Here is a 19,606-nt window from a genome sequence, read left to right on the forward strand (position 1 = left end):
TGATTTCAGGGTTCTGGGATCGAACCCCGCATCGGGATCTCTGCTCAGCAGGGAGCCTGCTTCCTCCTCTCTCCCTGCCTGCCTGTCTGCCTACTTTGGATCTCTATCTGTCAAATAAATAAATAAAATCTTTAAAAAAAACCAAACCGATAAGAATTAATATAACCAAACTTGTGAAGATATGTAGGAAGAAAGCCACAAAACTTGGTGAGGAATATGAACATATAAATAAATGGAGAAGCAGTATAGCTCCATACCCAATCAATGGAACCAAACCACCCAGGAAAAGAATCCTGGCCTAAGCCTAAGTAACCACGGCAAGTTATTTAACATTTCCATGCCTCAGTTTCTCTCTCTGTAAATTGAGGATAGTGATAACAGCTCCTCTCTCATGAACTGCGATGAGGCTTAGATGTGGGGAGTGGGGCTTTCAACAGGACCTGGCACACAGCAGTCAATCATTGTTGGCTGCTGGGGTTAATGAATAATTATGACTCTCACTATTGTTAAGTAGAGCAGCAAGTGAATATTGTAAAGACATTAGTTGTCTTCAAACTAATATTTACTTTTAAAACAATCCCAATAACAATTTCAATGGAACTTTTTAAGTTAACAAAATAATTCTAAACTTTATATGGAAGAATAAACATTCAAGAATGGCCAAGAAAAATGTGGAAACTTGCCCTGCCTGATTTTTAAGATGTATAAAAGAGCTGTGGTAATTGGTCTTTGAAACGATGTGTAACTGGTACCACAAAAGGCAAACTGAGCATTGGAACAGGAAAAACAAAGTCCATAATCAGAGCCCAACACTGATGTGAATTTAATGTAAAATAAAGCAACCTTTCAAATCAGCAGGAAAAGAATGGATTACTCCCCCAAAATGGTGTGGGGACAACTGGCTAACCACTTGGAAAATAATTCAGTGAGATTTCTATCTCATAACTTACATCGAAACAAATTCCAGATGAAAAATTTAAATGTGAACATGAAACTATAAAAGTTCTAGAAGGAAACAAAAATAAACATTTACATAATTTTCTAGTTGGGGGGCTTTATATGCATATCACTGGAGGGAGAAAGAATAAAGAGAAAATTTAATAGTTTGGAATAGTTTGGGTGCATATTTTTAATTTTTCTCTTATCTCCCCCTCAAAAATCTAAAGGGAACAGAAAACTAGCAAAATTATTTGAAAGATATATAACAAAGAATCAATAACCCTAATATACAGACTGCTCTTAAAATCAGTTAAGAAAAAAAAAAGGAGCACATCAATGGATGAAAGCTATGAAAAGGAAATTTACAATTACAGTAGTGGTCAGCAAACATATGGAAAATGTTTATTATAACCAAGGACACGCAAATAATAGTAGTTACCTCTGAATAAGACCACTATTAATTTTTACTACATGCAAATTTTTTCTTCTAAGTTTTCTACAATCATGTCTCTTATGTGACAAGAAAAAAAAAAAAACCAACAGCTACAGTTGCTTAAAATTTAATTTTAAAATCCTTGTTAATTATTTACACCTAGCACACATCTTCAGTTTAGCATTTGGTTAGTTCTCCAATCACCATGCTGAACTCACTCCTGGCCAAGAAGATATCTTGGAAATCTTGACACAAACTTTATTTATTCTGGCCGCACTTTTTCCTACTCCAGTATTCAACATATTGTGCCAAGAAAAGATCCACTTTCAATTGGAAATCCGTTTGCAGAGAGATTAGAATGCTGAAAAGGAAACACTAGGGTATGAGCTGAGAAATGATCCATCCTAATGAGCAGTAAATTAAAAATGGGCTTTTTATCAATGCAATAATGAAAAACATGCTAGGCCATCCTGGGGCTGCGTGGCAAGGTAAGAGGTAGGACTATAAACAAAGAAACTGATTTTTAAAACTCACTAAAATTCAGCGTATAGGCCCTGTGAGAAATCCCTTTTCTGGCTTAATAGGCACACTTACTTTTTGATAAAAAGTGTTATTTCCCAGCTCGGTCTCCAGTCTTATTCACTAGGCATGGCTCTGGTTTACTTTTTGTTCACTCTCAAAGGACAAAACTTTGCCCCCTTTGAAGATACTCTTTCAAATTGAACATTAGTCATGAAGGCAGTTCTAAGAGTTCCAAAGAGGGGCTCAGCTTCCCAAGGGGACCAGAGATAACACTCACTCGAATGTAGAAGTCCCAATGTGTTTGTTTTTAAAAATCTGTCCAATTATCCAGAAACTATACTTCATTTTTAGAAGACACATGGGCCCTGGGGTTGCTGCAGGCACCCTAAGGAGATCATCGGAATGTACCTATGATGGGGGATGGGAGGGAAGGCAGAAGAACAAAGGCAAACTTCCCAAACAAAAGCCTACTGCTTCCTTTCTCCCTGGTAAAGAGTAGTGCATCTTCTGGTCAAAGGTACTTAGAGCAATTTGGATGCATGCCGGGGAGGTGCTGATGTCATAAAATGATAGTGGACGGTCGCTTTGGGCAACTCAGAATCAGGGACAGAAAGGAGCATCTCTTCTCAAGGTGCCTAGTCAGGCTGCACATCAGTCTCCAGAAAGATTCATTTAAGTAATAGCAGCTACTGATTGCTGAGCACCTAACCCTGGGCCCTCCCCATTCTATCTCATTCTAGCCTCACAGTACCCGCGTGAGGGACAAGTTATTTGTATCCCTTTTTTGCTAAGTAGGAAACTAAAACTCAGAAGTGCCCCAAGATCACCTAGATGGCCAGAGGTAGAAGCAATTTGGACCTTGGGTGATCCAGAGGCTTTTGACTACTTCCAAAACAAAGATCCCCACGGATCCTTGGGTCCCCTGATCCCAAATGTCCACCTAACCCTGATATATACCTCACTGAGAGGTGCTGATTCCCATGACTCCCCTTCATTTTGTAGGCAGGAAACCTCAGCTCAGAGAGATTTGGCTACTTGCCCAAGGTCACAGAGCATATGAATAGGGAGTCAGGACTTGAACTCAAGTTCAAGAAAAAAAGCCCTCCCAAATTCAGAAAGCCCTGGACCGGAGAAGGAGGAGCCCAGGCTCTAGTGTGTCAATGTAAGCAGTTGACTGTATGTTCACAGGTAAAGCACCTCTTCCCTGACTGGCCCCTTTCCCTTGAACTTCAGGAGTTTCGTGTTATCTGGCAGTGTCTCCCCTTTGCCCCTGCTTTCAGAAAAAGCTCCGATTTTGCCAGTCATTTCTGAAGTGGCTCCTGCCAAGACTGTGTGAGTGTGTGTTCCCACCATTAAGGCCCAGACAAAAATATCGTAAGTGGAAATTTACTGGAGTGTTGCTTGGTCAGACAAAAGCCCCAGTCGTGAGGGATGGGATAGAAATAAAGGAGGGGTTGCCATCCCAGGGTAACCAGGTGGTAAGGATTTTCATTCTAAGACAAAAGACCTTCTTGAGGGTGTGAATTGACACAGCCCAAAGTTAGCTAGGGCCGTGCCTGATGGACTCACCCTTGACCTTGTCCCTACTCTACCATGCATGCAGTTGCCTCCCAAATAAAAATTCTAAGCGACACATGAACTTAGCACTCACTGTGCTCCTTTGAGGCATGGCTGGAAGAAAGCCTTGCTTGTGAACTTACTGAGACTGTCATTGCCCCAGTCCTGCCTATCCTGATGGGGACAATTGGACCCCTCTACTTCTGCACCCAATGCCTGGACTTCCATAAGCCCTGCTTGTCCTCACTTAATGCTGCTCCTTTGTCATTTCAATAGGATGGTGGAAGAGAAGGGGTCCAAAAAAAAAAAGTCAGAGCTGGACCAGACTTAGGAGAACCCCAGGCAGGCTAACAATCTATGCCACCCCACCCCTTAAACTGGCATTCTTTAAATATTTGCTCAACACCCATTCAGAGAAAAAGTTGGATGCTGCTGAGGGAAAGGAAAAAAAAGAATGTTATCTGTGGATCCTTTCTCCATGCAATTCAGCTCTGGCCCCCAGTGTGCATACTGTAGCAGTTCCTTGGCATCCACTGTTATTCAAGTGTGTGCCTGGGGTCTCCTTCCCACCTCTTCACTGAGTCTCTATATAGGTCTGTGTTCTTTTAAAAGCAGTCAGTATCGATCACCCTGATTGTGTGGAAGGCTCTAGCCATTTCGGGAGGCTTGCCCTTCCATCCCAATTCCAAAGGTAAAACCCTCCCAAAACTAATTGTGCACAGCTGCAAGAGTTTGTGTGTCAGGAGACACATAGCTTGTGCATGAATCTGCAATTGTCTTCAACCAAGTAAAAGCAAAGCTTTAAAAAATATATTTATTCTTAGTAGATTACAGCTGTCTTGAGTGTACCACTTACTCTGACCTCAGTTTTTAAAGGATGATGCTTTGCTTAGAAGATAATTTGTAAGTTTTATAAATGTCAACCAGTCAAGAATTGTTTTTGTTGGAGATCTGTTGAGAGGAGAAAATACTTTGCAAGAGTCTTGGGCCCCATTACCTTCATTTAGTTTTCTTGCAATACATACACCATCCCTGTTACCTTCAGATAAAGATGAATGCCAAATACCATGATGTTATGTGTAGTATGATTCCAATTATGTAAAAAATAATATGCATAGAAAAAAATCCTGAAATAGTGTACCCTAGAGCAGTAACAGTGTTTATCACTGAAAGTTAGGATTACCAAGGATTTTCATCTCTTTCTTATGTACTTCTCTATTTCAGACTTCTTACTTGTTTCTCACACTCACTTTTCTGAGTCTTATATTGCTAAACACGTATTACCTTTATAATTAATAAAAATAACAGAAAATAGGAGCAGAAAATCACTTACATCCTGAGAAATCAAACTAATTGTGCTGAGGACCAGTTCCAGAAGCCAGTGAGCCTGGAACCACAAAGGTCACACCATATGTGGGACTGGGAAACATATATGCCCAAAAAAGACAATCTAGAGATAAGCAAGTCCGCTGGATAGCATCCCTATACTTCTCTGGGAATGAACTTGTGGTCTCTTTTTTTTAACTTCTTCTCCTGGGGCCCTGATGGAATCTCAATCCTTGTGTACATGATGACTGGGATAGTGCACTTCATTTTATTCTAAGACTGCACTTGACTCCTGAGTCGTCTATTCCTATTTATAGGTGAGGTCTTCTGACTCTACAGCCTTCCCGTCCCCATCAGCTCAGAACCTTGGCAGCAATATAAGTGCCACTTCTTCCCACTCTAAGCCTCGTTTAGCTATAAAGCTCTACCAAACAGAGTGGTTCAGGTGCTAAGCCTCCTACCACCAGGAACATCTGGACCCTTAAAACCCCGCTGGAGGCACTCTTCCTTACTCCAACCAGGTGTCTTGCAATGAACCTCAAGCTGTTCCTCCCTCCTCTACCCATTGAGTTATAACAACTCTGGACTTTTCTGAACATTCTATCAATACCTAGGGGCCATAGACCACCCAGTAAGATTGAAAGGACCCTCTACGATGGGCAAAATATATATTTATAAAGTGTGATATTCATTATACCGGGATTTTCCACCTTGATACTATCGACGTTCAGGCCCACATAATTCCTTTTGAGGGGGAGAAGGATGCCCTGTGCCATGTAGGATGTGTAGTCCCATCTCTGATCTCTACTCACTAAACACCAGTACTACTTCTCTCCTGGTATGATAGCCAGAACTGTCTCAGACATTGCCAGTTGTCCCCTCAGGGACAAAATCACCCCATCAGAGAACCACGGCACTATATACGTGTACACAGATCCTATTTGGGTAGAGAACTTTCTTTTTGTCACTCCTATACCATCTAGCCCTGATACAACCTGGTAGATAAGTTGCTAGACAGACTCAGTTTGCATATGTGTTCACATTTTGTGTTTTTCAGGTGCCTCAAAGCCAATGAACCTAGCAGTACCCCACTTTAGGAATAACAGCTGACATGTCAAGTGCTTATTAAATGCTGAGCATTTAATGCTATAATCTCATTAAAAATGACATCAGCTTATGAAATGAGTATGAATCGCATCTGATAGGCGAGATCTCTCGGTTGCAGGTAGGGTTACGTAGCCAGTGGGTGACACAGCTGTGATGGAACTTGAGCCCAGGCTCATAATGAGCTCCCTGTTTCTCCATCCTGGTCCAACCTACCCTCAGAGGCAGGAAGGCAAACCAAAAGACATATCCTGGATACCTGTAACCTACAGGGACTGGTAAAATAGTTATGTAGAGACCCAGGGAACTTACATGGGACCTGTTGGCCAAGTCCATTGCCTGATCTCATAGTTAACTAGCCAGTGAGGGCTTCCAAGGAAACCTTGCAATAATTCCAGGCCAGGGAAGTGGTGGGTAGATGCAGGTCATGCCTAAGAAGAAGGATGGTGGCCAGCTTGGCTCTGTGATTATTAAAGGCACCCCACTCTGGCTTCAGCTGGGGACAAGAGGACATTACAGCAGATGTGCTGTGTTCTGAGGAGTATTCCCAACTGCCCCTCCACCACCTGCACACACCATCGCTTCCCATTCTGACTCTTGTTTCTCATTGCTCTGACCTCAGAGCCACTGTTCAGCCTTTCCAAGTAGAAGCCATTCTCTCCACTTTCAAATTCTCTGCTTTGTTCCCTAATGTAGAGTTTAATGTCTTCTATCAAGAAAATCCATAGACTTGTTATCTCACCCATTTACGAAAACCTCCCCGCCCAGGGCCTAACACATAGTCCATGCCCAAGAAATATTAATTTCCTTCCACTCTAAGCAATGGGCTCCATTTAGCTTTGCAGTAAGATCTCTGTGTTTGTGAATTATCATTGCAGGAGCCCCAGGAGGGGAATCATCTACCTCCTTTCTGGCTGGGGCTCCAGAGAGCTCAACCCAGATGCTTGGAATTTCACGAACTTGGAGTCGCGCTGAATATCATTTTATTTCAGGTTTTTGCACAGCATTTTAAAAGCCTCATTCTTTCAAAAAGCTGGTTACTCTTGAAGTCAGCGAGAAGATAGAAACAGCCTGTCCTCCCTTCGTTCAGACACATTCCCAAACCAGCTGATAATTTGGTGCTGAACAGTTATCCTTGGCTCAGGGATTCCCTGAAAATGCTCCCTAGACCCAGAGGAGAATGGGCGAAAGAGCAGGGTGAGCTCATTTGGTCCCTAACCTTCACTATTTTGTAACAGTAGGAATGTAAACTCCGCTGTGGAGCTTACATCAGCTTTTGGAGGGTTTCAACAAGCTCCGCCAGATAAGACTAAAGGGTTCACTTGTCCTTTTGACCAGAGATAAATATTTACATCAAGAAAAGACTGCCAAGGCTTGAAAAATATTTGAATTATTTAATCAGCCTATAAAAGGATTCACTGTGATTGGTGTTTGAATTAGCTAATGAATTTTAATCCTGGTTTTATCCCAACTCCATTAGATAGTCACCAACTGCAGGGAGGAACTCTGGGAATTTCTTCAATAATCTGAAAAGAATTATACTGATCCAAGGTCAAAACCTGGGAATGTACATATTTGAGTGTATGGTTCTGGAATGTGGGTTCATGACAGTAGATGGCTGTCTCTCTTAAGGTGGCTGAACCTGACCACGGGGCTTTTCAATCCTGTTTCCTTCCCATAGGAGACAGTGTCCTCCAGCCCTGCCCATGGAACATCTTAACCATTTGCCTCCAAAGTGGCCAGGTCACAAAAAGAAAGACTCAGCTCCTGGGATAGGTCGGGCTGTATCACAAAATCAGCTGTGAGATTATGACAAGGTGAAATGGCCAGCTAGTTTAATTTCATTTAATAGTTTAAAGTACATCTGTTTTAAAATTTAAAAAAAAAAAAAAAAAAGCAAGCTTGACCTTGGGCAAATCATTGCAACAAAACCTGGGTTTGAAGTTCAGCTCTGACATGTACGAGTGGTGCAACACTAATTCAATCAACAAACCTCTCTGAGCCACAGTTTCCCAAATTGTAAATGATAAGTAATAGTAATGTCCAACAAGACCATGAGTGTATAGTGTCAGACAAAATCAGTATGAACGTATAGATTCAGACATATATGTGGATACATATGTCGGTATCGTATGAGGATACAGACATATGTGAGAATAAGATGGATGTGTGGGTACTTGGCCCCACCCTGTGCCCTGTGTGCATACCCTCAGGGGTGCCCTGTTCTCAAGCCTAGGGTGTTTGACAGTTTGGTGTAGTGCCACTCACTGATCTCCAAATCCTGGTTTAAATCAAGCTTCTGTTCAATTATCAGATTCTTGTAGACACATGTTTTAGATTAACCTATGTCGAGTGTATGCACCAAATTCTGAAATATCTTTGGCAAAAGGCAAGGAAATTTATATCTACAGATCATCTAAAAATTCCCTTAACTTCTGGTTTCAAACCCTTGCCCCTCCCTCATCTTCTCCCCCTTTGCCAAAGAGCCAAGTCTCCTAGCTCCTGGTCTCCACCCGCCCTGCCCACTGAGTGCTAACAAGCAATGACTGCCCAGTGGACAGAGGGACTGGGACTCTGTCATCCTCGGAGTAGATTATGGTCCCACAAACATCCCAACACCACTGGCCTTGGCAGAGGTGGCAGCAAGGTTGGCATGGCCCCTGAGCCAAGCGTGGCTCAGCTGAGGGGGAAAGCTTTGTGCCCCACTTCCCAAGAGGACGTTCCAGGAAGGAGTCAGATGATGTGAGTTATGGAAACCAAATGGCCCTCCTTTGTTTAGAGAGAGAGAAAAAAAGTCACTCATTTTTGTGGTAAAGTGAAAACAGGCTCCAAACCAAACAGTCCCTCTCAGAACAGAAAATGCCAGCTCCCCAGAGCAGGCCCATAGCACCAGAGGCTGATAAACTGATGGAAGGCGGTGTTGGGCCTGTGTGATAGCCTCCGCGATGTGTCCTCAGTCCTCCCAGTGAGGTTTTCCTCTGCTTTGCTCCAGAAATATTTGGTCTCTCAGGCAGGAAAGGAAAATGAAGGGAAGGAAAAGAGAAATGTCTAAGTGACCTAGGCCAATCTTGTCCTCTCGCTCCTTTCCAGTTGGGACAGAGGGCTGGGGAGGAGCTTTGCGGAGAAGAACCTAGAGGGTGCGTGGGCACTAACAGCCACGTGAGCAGGCCGGGCCCCGGAATCTCCCTCACGTAGCTGCAGGGCACTGTCTCTGACTGGGATGTCCCCTTCAAGCTGACCAGCACTTCCCACAGAATGCAGCCAAGAGTCACAAGGCCTCCTGTGGTTCCTCTGTGGCTGCCCCGTGGCTCTGTGGGCTGACTTCTTGGGCAGGCATCTGCACTCCCAGGTATTGCTAGCACATGTACAGCAGGATGAGCCATGGGCAAGAGAAAAATACATACAGTTTCTAGTCAGCCATGTTTATCCTGAGTTCAGTTTATTCTCTAACACAAGCCTTTCCTGGAATGGAGAGGCTCTTGGCAAGGGAGGAATAGTGGAGAATTCAGTGCTGGTCCTGGCTTTGCCTCTCATTTGCTGTGCAACTGTGGGTCATTGTTGCCTCCCTGGGCCTCCATTTTGCTTCTGGAAAATGAGCCCAATGCCCTTGCCTTGCCTCAAGTCACAGGGTTGTTATAGAAGGAAGGAAAGCATGACTCTTAGCAAGAGGGGGCAGCCAGACGGGCTGGGAGTGGATCCAAGCTCTCCTGTGTAACATTGGGCAAGTTTCTTCACCTCTCTAGTCTCTTCTCCACTTTTAAAATGAAGGGAGTAATATCCTTCCCCAGTAGCATCGCTAGCAGGTTAAATACAATGATGTGGTTTATGCCAATCGCACAGAGAGTGCCGACCCACAGCATGCCCTGGGTTGAGTCTTGCCGGCATGATCATCAGCATAGGCTGGGAACTACCTTGAAAATAAAAATGCTCAGCTTGAGCATTGGGTGATCCGCCAGTGTCATCATAAGCTTCCTAGTCTCATTCAACACACCTCCACCATTCCAGCAATGGTCCATGATCGGCGAATGTGAATTCTATATATGAGGAGGGACCTCCAATACTTCTTATTGTTTTTAGGAAAAATCCCCAAAGCCCCACCATGGCCTACAAGGCCTCGGTCTTCTGGGTCCTGCTGCCTTTTCTAGCCTCATCTTGAGCCCCTGTCTCACTCAAATTCACCAGCCTCGTGGGCTTCCTTTAGCTCCCAAAAAGCTCTGGGCTCCTTCCTGCCCCAGGATCTTTGCAGGGCCGCTTGTCCCACTTCATGTCCTCTTTGCCTGACCACAGGTCTCAGCTTATATGGCCTTTCCTCTAGGAAGCAGTTCCTGACCTTCCTTCCCTTTCTTTCTTTGTGCTCACCACAATTATAGTTAAATAGCAACATGCATCATCTCCAGCATGTCAGCTGCTTGAGTGAGGTGGTTTCATCTCTTTTGTTCATTGGAAAGCCTAGCACCATGCTGGACACATGGAGGACATTCAAAAGAATAGATTTTTTAATAAAAATGAGAGTGCTTAACAATGTCTCCCCTGCAGCTCCTATAAAATCCATGAAATCAGAGACCATGTTTCTGTTCTCACAGCCTGTCTCTCTAGCTCATAGAAGGCCTTTAATAAATATTTGTTGAATGAATGAATGACTTGGAATAACCTCCCTAACTTTTCACCCCTCAAAGACCTCCCCACACATCAGAGTCTCTGCCATCCATCATCTCCTTCCATGGAGACGCCATGCTTAGCTCAGACATGTCCTCTAACCCCCATCCCAGGTGGCTCTGCTCCTACAGTCCAGCCACAGAGGGCATCAGACTTCCTAATCCATCCTCAGGCAAGTGTGTAGTGTCAGCCACAGTCCAATGTCATTAAGAGACATTGGTTTCGTAACAAATGTGCACAGCACAGTACCATCCTTCAATTATACACATATTCCTTTCTGTCTTCTAGGGCAAGTGTTTGTAGTCACAGCTTGGTGAAAGGGGCTCATTATTCAGCTTCCTATCACCGGCAGGTCCTACTGCAATGTTTTGCACAGACCACACACCCTTAAATGTTGTACTGTGAAGGCATGAATACTGTATACTGACTATAGTTAGTAACTTCTCAGAACCTTGGACACAATGAAGTTTTTAAGAACCTTGAGATGAAAACTTTCTCAGCTTTCCCCAGTCACCCAGAGAGTAAGAGCCAGAACTTCCCACCTCCAGAGTCCCCCCATTCTCATCCATCTTCCACAGTTACAGCTGCTGAAACTCCCATAATCATCCCTTCAAGTTTTTTCCCCCTGAAACCACCAAAGTTCTTTTCATTCACCTATGTCCCATTTCCTAAGTTCTCATGCAAAGAATTTAGACCAAACTTCTTCCTATACTGATCTTTTCAAATCCTACTTACCTCCTACTCTACAATATATCTTCTGTTTGCTCTGCCTTTGCTTATGCAATTCCTCCCACCAGAATGTGTCTTCCTATCTCTCCGCCAAAGCACATCTCAAGTTTTGTGTTCCCTGTCAACTTACCACACCACCCGCCTGAAGGGAGCTCTCTGTCTTCTGAAGCCAAATAATATTTTGGCCTAGCTACTTCTTGTATGTGTCAGCAAGCTTTTTCTTCTTTAAAAAATTGAGATACAATTGACAAAAAGCATTATATTAGTTTCAGACATACAACCTAGTGATTCAATATTCATATAGAAGGCAAAATGATCACCACAATAAATCTAGTTAACGTCCATCACCATACAGAATTACAAAATCTTTTCTTGGGATGAGAACTTCTAAAATTTACTCTCTTAACAACTTCCAAATATGCAAAATGGTATTATCAACTATAGTTGCCATGCTGTACATGATATCCTCATGTCTTATTTGGTAACTAGAAGTTTGTACCTTTTGACCATCTTCACCCATTTTGCCCAACCCCCCACCCCTGGCAATCACAAATCTGTTCTCTGTATCTATGAGTTCATTTCTTTTTTCTTTTTTAGAGTCCACATATAAGTGAGATCATACAATATTTATCTTTCTCTAACTTACTTCAGTTAGTGTAGTGTCCTCCAGCTCCATCCATGTTGTCACAAATGGCCAGACTTACTTCACCTACGACTGCATAATCTATGTTTTGTGCGTGTACACACACACGCACACACACGCACACACATATACATTTGCCACATTTTCTTTATGTGCCCATCCACGGATGGACACTTTGGTTGCTCACTCCTGTCTTAGCTATTATAAGTAATGCTGCATCAACAATCTTTCTCCACGAATGTGGCTTCTTTCTCAAACTAGACTCAGACCCGAAGCTCCCTGAGGACCAGTGTGTCATCTTCTGGTTTCCCCGTAGTTACGCCTGGTCAGTGATAAGAGCTCAGTCTCTATTTGTTCACTGATTGACTCAGTTGGATGTATGGGGTTAAGGACCAGTAATCTAGCAGAAGAACCTTAAAGTTCATTCTCTCGAGTGGATTTTATGGCTCAAGACCAGTGTCTATTTCAGAATTACTGCTTTTCTCATGTCTCCCAGGATTCGATGGATGGCCTGTAGGAGTGACTGAACATGAAATTCGAAAGTTGCTTCACCCTTCTTAATCCAGTGACTTCCTTTTTACAGATGAGAAGCCCTTCACTGTGGAAGACACTTACTTGCTGTGTCCAGCACCTATCTTAAAAGAAGTTGGCATGTAAGTTTCCACCAGCCACTGAACCTCACTGCCAGGGAAGAGAGAGGAGGTAGAGGGGACAAAGGGTGAAGAAAGAGTCTTTCTTCGTTGTTGTCATGCAGCCTTGTCTAGACCTCTCCAGGTAACGATGACGGTGTTTCCGCTGAGCAAGGCACCAGGACAGATGTCTTACAAAGGGTACCACACTTTATCCTCCCAAGCTCCCAAAGAACCAGATGCCTACGTCATCCCAGTTTTACGATGTGGAATCTATGGTTGAGCGAATTTAAGTAGTTTACCCAAGATCACACTGCAGTAGCAGAAGGGTCTAGTTTCCAACAAGGGTATGTCTCGCTGAATCACAGCTACATTTCCAGAGCTCACGCTTCCCAAAGCCCTCTCACACACGTTATCTCACCCTGGCATCATAATTGCCCTCCTGCATGATTATCCCTCCTTAGAGATAAGGAAACATGGAAAGGAAGCTCAGAGGGGTCAAGTGGGTCCAGAGCTAGTTCAGGACCCCAGATTCAGACCTTCTGAGGCCAAACTCCGTGCTCCTTCCTCTGTGCCCCTGAAGGGCATTGGGTTTCTGTTGGGTGTCTGTGAGAGGAACACAAATTCGCTGAAGAAAGAATGACAGCTTTGAGGAAAAAGTACTAAACATGCTCATCTAACTTCTGCTTTCAATCATTTGTTCTAATTATGAAGCCTCCAAGTCTGGTTGCCGACCCTGGCCTTCAAGTCCACTGATTCCACAAACGAACCCTGTGTCCATACTGCCAACGATAAGCAAAACAGAGGTTCAGGTTTCAGTGAGTGTCACAGAGATGGAAGGAGGGCGGAAGGCCATTCATGCACTGCTGTACCTCCATGAGCGGAACATTGAGTTTATAGCTCGAAGGGTTTATGCCCACAGACTCAAGCCATGTTTTGGGAACACTTTTTCTGAGGACAGTGTGTCTGGTAAATGAAATGGTCACAGGCTTTACCCATTCAATGCAATTCGCTGCCATGTAAGAAGGGCTGAACTCAACACCCGGATACACCATCGAGGGTATCCTGACATCTCTCTAGAATGCTAGAGCATGCGGATGGGCCCTGGAGGCCATCCTCCACATGTTACAAAAGAGACCGCCCAGGCCCCCAGGGGAGGAGACCACAGTCCCCAGGGTGGTTAGGTGCAGAGCCTGCAGGGGACCTAGGTCTCGCAGTTCCTTGCTCCTCACACACCACGCTGAGCGTCTCTGGCTCCCTTGTCATTGCAGGAAAGCCGCGCTTCAGGTCAGCATGAACGATGGCCTCTCTTTCATCTCCAGCTCTGTCATCATCACCACCACACGCTGTGTAAGTCATCGCCTTCGCTTTCCTGAAGGCTCTATTGTCATTCTCATTTCCCTGGAAGTTTCCAGTTCTGCATTCTGTTCACTAAGCTTTGATCCCAGCCCCGCAGGGCCAGCTGCAGGCTGGATCGGGGAGCATGCCAGACCCCTGGAGGGTATTGGGAAGGCCTGTGTTGGGTTTCTCCAACTGGTCCACTTCTGTGACCAAGGGAGGGTGAGACCTGAAGGCCCTGGCGTGTCCAGATGGTAAGACAGGGCCTGGGTCTGCGCAGCGGTGAGGGGGGCTATCCAGACACACTGGGTCTAGGAGGAAATGTGCAGAAAGAAATCGGATGGCACACGCAGAACACATATCTTCAGGATTTTCCCTAAAGGGAAGCTGGGCAATAGGGCAGTAACTAAAGGACGATATGCAACATAAGGAGAGTCTCATTTAGAACGGCAGAAATTGCAGCTTGTTTATACGATTGTGGAAATAATCCAGGAGAAAAAGGAAACTTGGTGAAGCAGGGGGGGGGGGTGCTATGCCATAAGGATTGTGAGGCAAGAGTGGGGACTGTATTCTACCCGCCCTCAGACATCCCTTCTCTGGGTCCTTAATGGACCCAGGTGGTTTTTATTTCTGGTTATGCATAAAGCCACCTGCACAACTTTTTAAAAAAGTGATGATGCCCAGGCCTCGTGCCAGATGAAGGGAAGCGAAGCCGGGAGTGGGCCCAAGCTTTGGGGGCTCCGGTGCCTCCTAGGGAGGGTGTCAGGTGTGGCTCTGGGTGGCAGGCCTTCTGCCAGTGTACATGCTCCCTCCTGCTGGCAGGATCTCAGATCTCAGCCCATCAGAGGCCTGCCAGGGCTCTGCAGACCTCAGCCTCAAACACGAGCAGTTCCGAATTAACCTTTGTCTGAATAGTCAGGTATTCTAACCAAATGCATTTTTTTCCATTGGATCATTCTAAAGGCTAATGTGTTTGGCCTAATGGCCAACTTAGGTGGATACTATGGTCACGTCCTTCCTGGGCTTTGGAGGACATGTCATGGGAGCCCCTGTGTAATGGGGGCTTGTCTCCCTAACATTGTCCTGGGGGGTAAGCGATAGCAGGCATGCACTGAAGTCAGACAAAATCAAAATGAGTCATATCATAAATGAGCAGGAAGTCCCGCCTCATGGTGGACAATTTTCGCTCTCAACTTGTGCCCCTGCACCCACCCTCACCTTCCGCTCCCCACCCTCCCCCATCCCTCCCACCACACATACACACATTTCCATCCTGTGGTTGGAGCGAACCAGTTTTCCTGAAAGCAGGGTGAGCCAGTGCAATGAGTATAGACAACGGAAAAGTTTTACTTGACCAAAGTAAGAAAGTAGGGTTGCCGCAGAGAAGTGTCACCACTGAGAAAGGTCCATGTCTCAGGCGCCCCTCAGTGGAACATCAAATCTAGAGACCAAATTAAGAAAACCTTTTGGAGAAACAGTGAAATTTCTTTAAATGTATCCCGCCTGATTCCTTTAGAAATTGACCCTTCTGGAACTTGCCAACCTGCAGGAAATGATTAAAATACCCCAAACCTAACAAGTCCATTCCAGATTCCTCCCTGCTTTTGAGTGATCCAGCAGTACGGGCCTGTATTTCTCATTAGGTATGACTGTACCACAGAGAAACAGCCATGCCCTTGAGGCCACAAGGGCATGAAGAGGAGGAAGGGAAACGTCTCAGGACCAAACTTGTGGTATGGCAGCTACAGGACTAGGATTGTGGCTTAAGTCCTGGGCCTGAAAGCCAAGAAGAAAGGGTATCCTTACTATTGTACTGCAGAAGGAAAAGAGCTCAGCGCACAGTCCCCTCTATCTTTCCAACTCACTCCCGCCTCCGTTCATGTCTTCTATCTCCCTTATGCGAGAACTCGTCACTAAGTTTTCTGTTCACTTGACCCTTGATAAACACCACCCCATTACATCTTCTGCATTATTGCCCTTTTCACTTGAGAATGCTGTATGTCTCTAACAAAATTATGAATACCCTAAGATTTGAGATCCAGGACCATTCATTCATTTGTTCAGCAAATATCCATTGATCACGTATAATGTGCCAGGCACTATCCTAGGTCTCCGGGATACATCATAGGACACTACAGACAAAGCTCTCTATCTAGAGGGGAGGGGCAGAGGGAGAGAAAGCAGAAAAGAAACAAGAAACAGGGATGCCTGGGTGGCTCAGTTGGTTAAGCAGCTGCCTTCGGCTCAGGTCATGATCCCAGGGTCCTGGGATCGAGTTCCACATCGGGTTCCTTGCTCGGCAGGGAGCCTGCTTCTCCCTCTGCCTCTGCCTGCCTCTTTGTCTGCCTGTGATCGCTCGCTCTCTCTCCCTCTGTCTCTGGCAAATAAATAAACAAAATCTTAAAAAAAAAAAAAAAAAGGAAGAAAGAAACAAGAAACATAACAAATGAATTACACTATATGTCAAAAGGTAATATATGCTACAGAAAAAATAGAGCCGAGTAAGATGACTTGGTACTACTCGAGTGAGTGTATTATAAACAAAGATACGTTGAGAAGGTAGCACTTAAGTAGAGACTTGAAGTTGACTGTAAGGCTAGTGGAAGAAGACCATACCAACCAGAGGGCCCCAGGGTTTAGACCTCAAAACCAGAGACATACAGTGTGTTCCAGGAAGAGCAGGAAGGCTGGTGGCCTGTCGCTGGAAGAGAGCCAGGGAGGCGAGCAGGACACGGTGAGGTCATGGGGATGGAGAGTGGAGGGTCTTGTGAGAACTTTGGCTTTTGCCCAGAGGAGCAACACGAGCTGACTTAGATTTGAAAGATCTCTCTGGCTGCGGGAACAGCCCGTGGGAAGGCAGGGATGGAAGGACCATGACTGGTTAGGAAGGTATGGCAATATTTCAGGCAAAAGATGATGATGGTTTGACTCAGCAGAGAGCAATGGTGATGAGAGAAGCAGTCAGAGTTGGATATACCATGAAGGCAAAGCCGATGGATTTCTCAAAGCATTGGATGTAGGGCTTGAGAGGAGAGATGGCCAGCATGGTCCCACATTCTTCAGCCTAAGTACCTGAAAGAATGGAATTGCCCTCAGTGGACAGAAGGAAGACTGAAGGAGCAGGTTCGCGATGGAGGAGGTCAGTTTTGTGGTCAGCTAGATGTGTGGCCTTGAGCGTGTTTAACCCCTTTGTGCATCTATTTCCTAATCTGTAAAATTAGAATAATAATACTTTACCTCTCTTTGCTGCATTGTGAATCTTAACTGGAATGATAGATAGATGGCAATTGCTTGGTAGAAGGCCTGGTAGGGAGTACTGCTTAATAGATGTTAGATGCTAGGATAGTAGAAGCTTAGTCAAAAGTATTAAACTGATTGGAAATTCTTTCCAGAGAGTTGGTTCCCACTTCAGAGGCCTGTTATAGTAAAAGGAGTCTCTTGAGATAAGATGGATCCCTAGGGGTCCATGTCTGTCGCTCAGCCAAGCACATGTGATTGAAAGAAGGTAGACGAGATGGTCAAAATCATCTAGAGAAAAAATGGGTCTACAGTCAATCATAAAATGCCAATACCCAGCAGGACCCTTCATAGAAGCTCAAATTCAAAAGACTAAAGTCAACACTGGACAAAATAGAGACGCAGGTGGAATGTGTGGCCATCCAGAATATGAAGTAAGGCCTTGGACTTGCCTTTGTTTCTTCGGCAGCTGGTTTGAAGGACAAGGTTTTTAGATCAGAAGTGATCCCTTGGGTCTGAGTAAAGGGTTAGTCTTGGCGATGCCAGTCACAGCCTGCCCCGCCCATCACCTGGAACCAAAAATAATTTTAAAATATGTAGTTGAGACTTTTCTTTCCTTGCTTTATTTGGTGCCCATTTGGACAACCATGTCATAGTTTTCAAGATCCACAATGAATAACTGCTATTCTTTGCCAGGAGCAGAAATTCCATGAAGTTTTACAGGAAAGAGTTTTTTCCATCCAAGAGCTAAAAGATTCCTATACAAATGGTAAACTTTGTGAAGCTCCAGGACTCCAGGACTCTAGAAAATGGTCAAACATCCAAAGTCCTCTTTCACAGCATATGTGAATATGTCCCATCTCTAGAGTCTCAAATGGCCTTCCTTTTCTTCCCCAGCCTCTAGCCATAGGGGAGAAAATCAGGACCATGGTGTTGCTTTAGGGGAAATACTTAAAAGAAGTTTGCCTTTTGTCTTGCAAAGCAAGCAGATGTCAGCACCTTAAAGAATTTTTCAAGAAAGACGGTCTTCTTTTACATAAATGCCTTCAAATTTTCTAACTTTCCAGCCAAAGTGTATAAAAATCAGAGAATCCCTCACAAGTATTTCTTGAAGTCCTACTGGGTCATCACTGTTCCATTTACATTTTACAAAGTTGTTACCCTTAAGGAGCTTAAAATACACTTAGAGAAAGGAGCTCAACACACATATAAAGGACTATGTAAGTAAAGAGCAAGATGGTGGGAACCAGGTGTAAATGATCTAGGATTTCAGAGTAGGAAAAGAGTGAATTCAGGAAGAGAGAGACACGAGGGCTTCCTGGAGGAGACATCCCAAGTAGTGATTTGAGAGAAAATAATTTCAGGGGAAGAGGCGGGAAGAGGCTGTCCACTAATGAAAAACCAACCTGAGGAAGAACTAGATATGCCTGTGAGCACAGTTAGTTCATGCCCCCTCCCAGGAACCATAACTTTTTTACTCTTTTCCTCTCATTTTGTTTGTTTCTGAAGCCTTCTTAATTTGGGGCCATTTCTCAGATGGCAACTACTCTCCCAGGACAGTAGTTATTACCCTTCACCCTGAATGTAACGATGAGGCCCAGCTAATTCCCTTCCCTATTAACTATGATGAACATTTGATTAACACTGATCTCTAGTGTATTAGAGAATCACCATCTTTGAAAGAAAGGTAAGAGACCTAAAGTTTGACATAAGGTTCTAAACTGGATCTGGTAGAAAGTCAAATAAGATTAAGCTGCAGTTTCTTCACTATTTTTGAAAAAAAAGAATTTCTCAGTAAATGAATCAAGTAAACAGGAATGTAAGAGGAATACTTAGACTATTCCCAAGAATGAATTAAAACCAGTAAAGGTTATGCATTATTACCACATAAACATTCCTATTATTGAAAATGTTCTATCATGCCAAGCATGTCTGGAGATCAGAAGAGGTAACGTTTCATGCAGAAAAGAAATGCAACTTCAGGAGGGCAGCTCACAACAGACTGGATCTTCCAGTGACCCCTGAGGTGGCCACAACTTGCCATGCTTCAGGAACACAGGGATTGAACCTGATGTTCTGGGGATGAATGTGGTGTTCACTTATTTCCCAAAGATTTTTTTAACCATTTCATCCTTCAGATTTTTGTGAATTCAGACTGTTCTTTTCTGAAACTAGTGATATTTTTCTGCTGATATTTGTTTGAAAGAGAGAGAGAAAGACACCAACAATGTGCAGAAGAGCCACCACCCATGACAAAGAATTATCTAGTCCAAGATGTCTGTCATACCAGTTTAAGAAACTCTGAAGAATTAGGATTTCTTGGAGGGAGTCTGCATTCTAATAAGCTTGCCAGGTAAATCATAAACACACAGGACTCTTACCATTATACTTACCTGGCACAAAATGTCCTCCAAAGTTTAAAAAAAGCATTAGAATCTATTCAAGAAAAACGATTTATTACATATGAGGACTAACATATAACATAATAAAAAA

General features: G+C 44.1%; 1 protein-coding gene across 2 annotated transcripts in view; it reads left to right on the forward strand.

Annotated features, from left to right (window-relative positions):
* ANTXR1 (ANTXR cell adhesion molecule 1) overlaps positions 1–19,606 on the forward strand; it is a 220,999-nt gene that overhangs the window by 97,466 nt on the left and 103,927 nt on the right. For both annotated transcript variants that reach the window (XM_059187868.1, XM_059187867.1), the window contains exons 11-12: positions 12,493–12,562; positions 13,810–13,888. In XM_059187868.1, coding sequence (XP_059043851.1) covers positions 12,493–12,562; positions 13,810–13,888 — 149 coding nt within the window. The remainder of the gene's footprint in view (positions 1–12,492; positions 12,563–13,809; positions 13,889–19,606) is intronic.

Source organism: Mustela lutreola, chromosome 9 (genome assembly GCF_030435805.1).
Source record: "Mustela lutreola isolate mMusLut2 chromosome 9, mMusLut2.pri, whole genome shotgun sequence".
NCBI classification, from domain to species: domain Eukaryota; kingdom Metazoa; phylum Chordata; class Mammalia; order Carnivora; family Mustelidae; genus Mustela; species Mustela lutreola.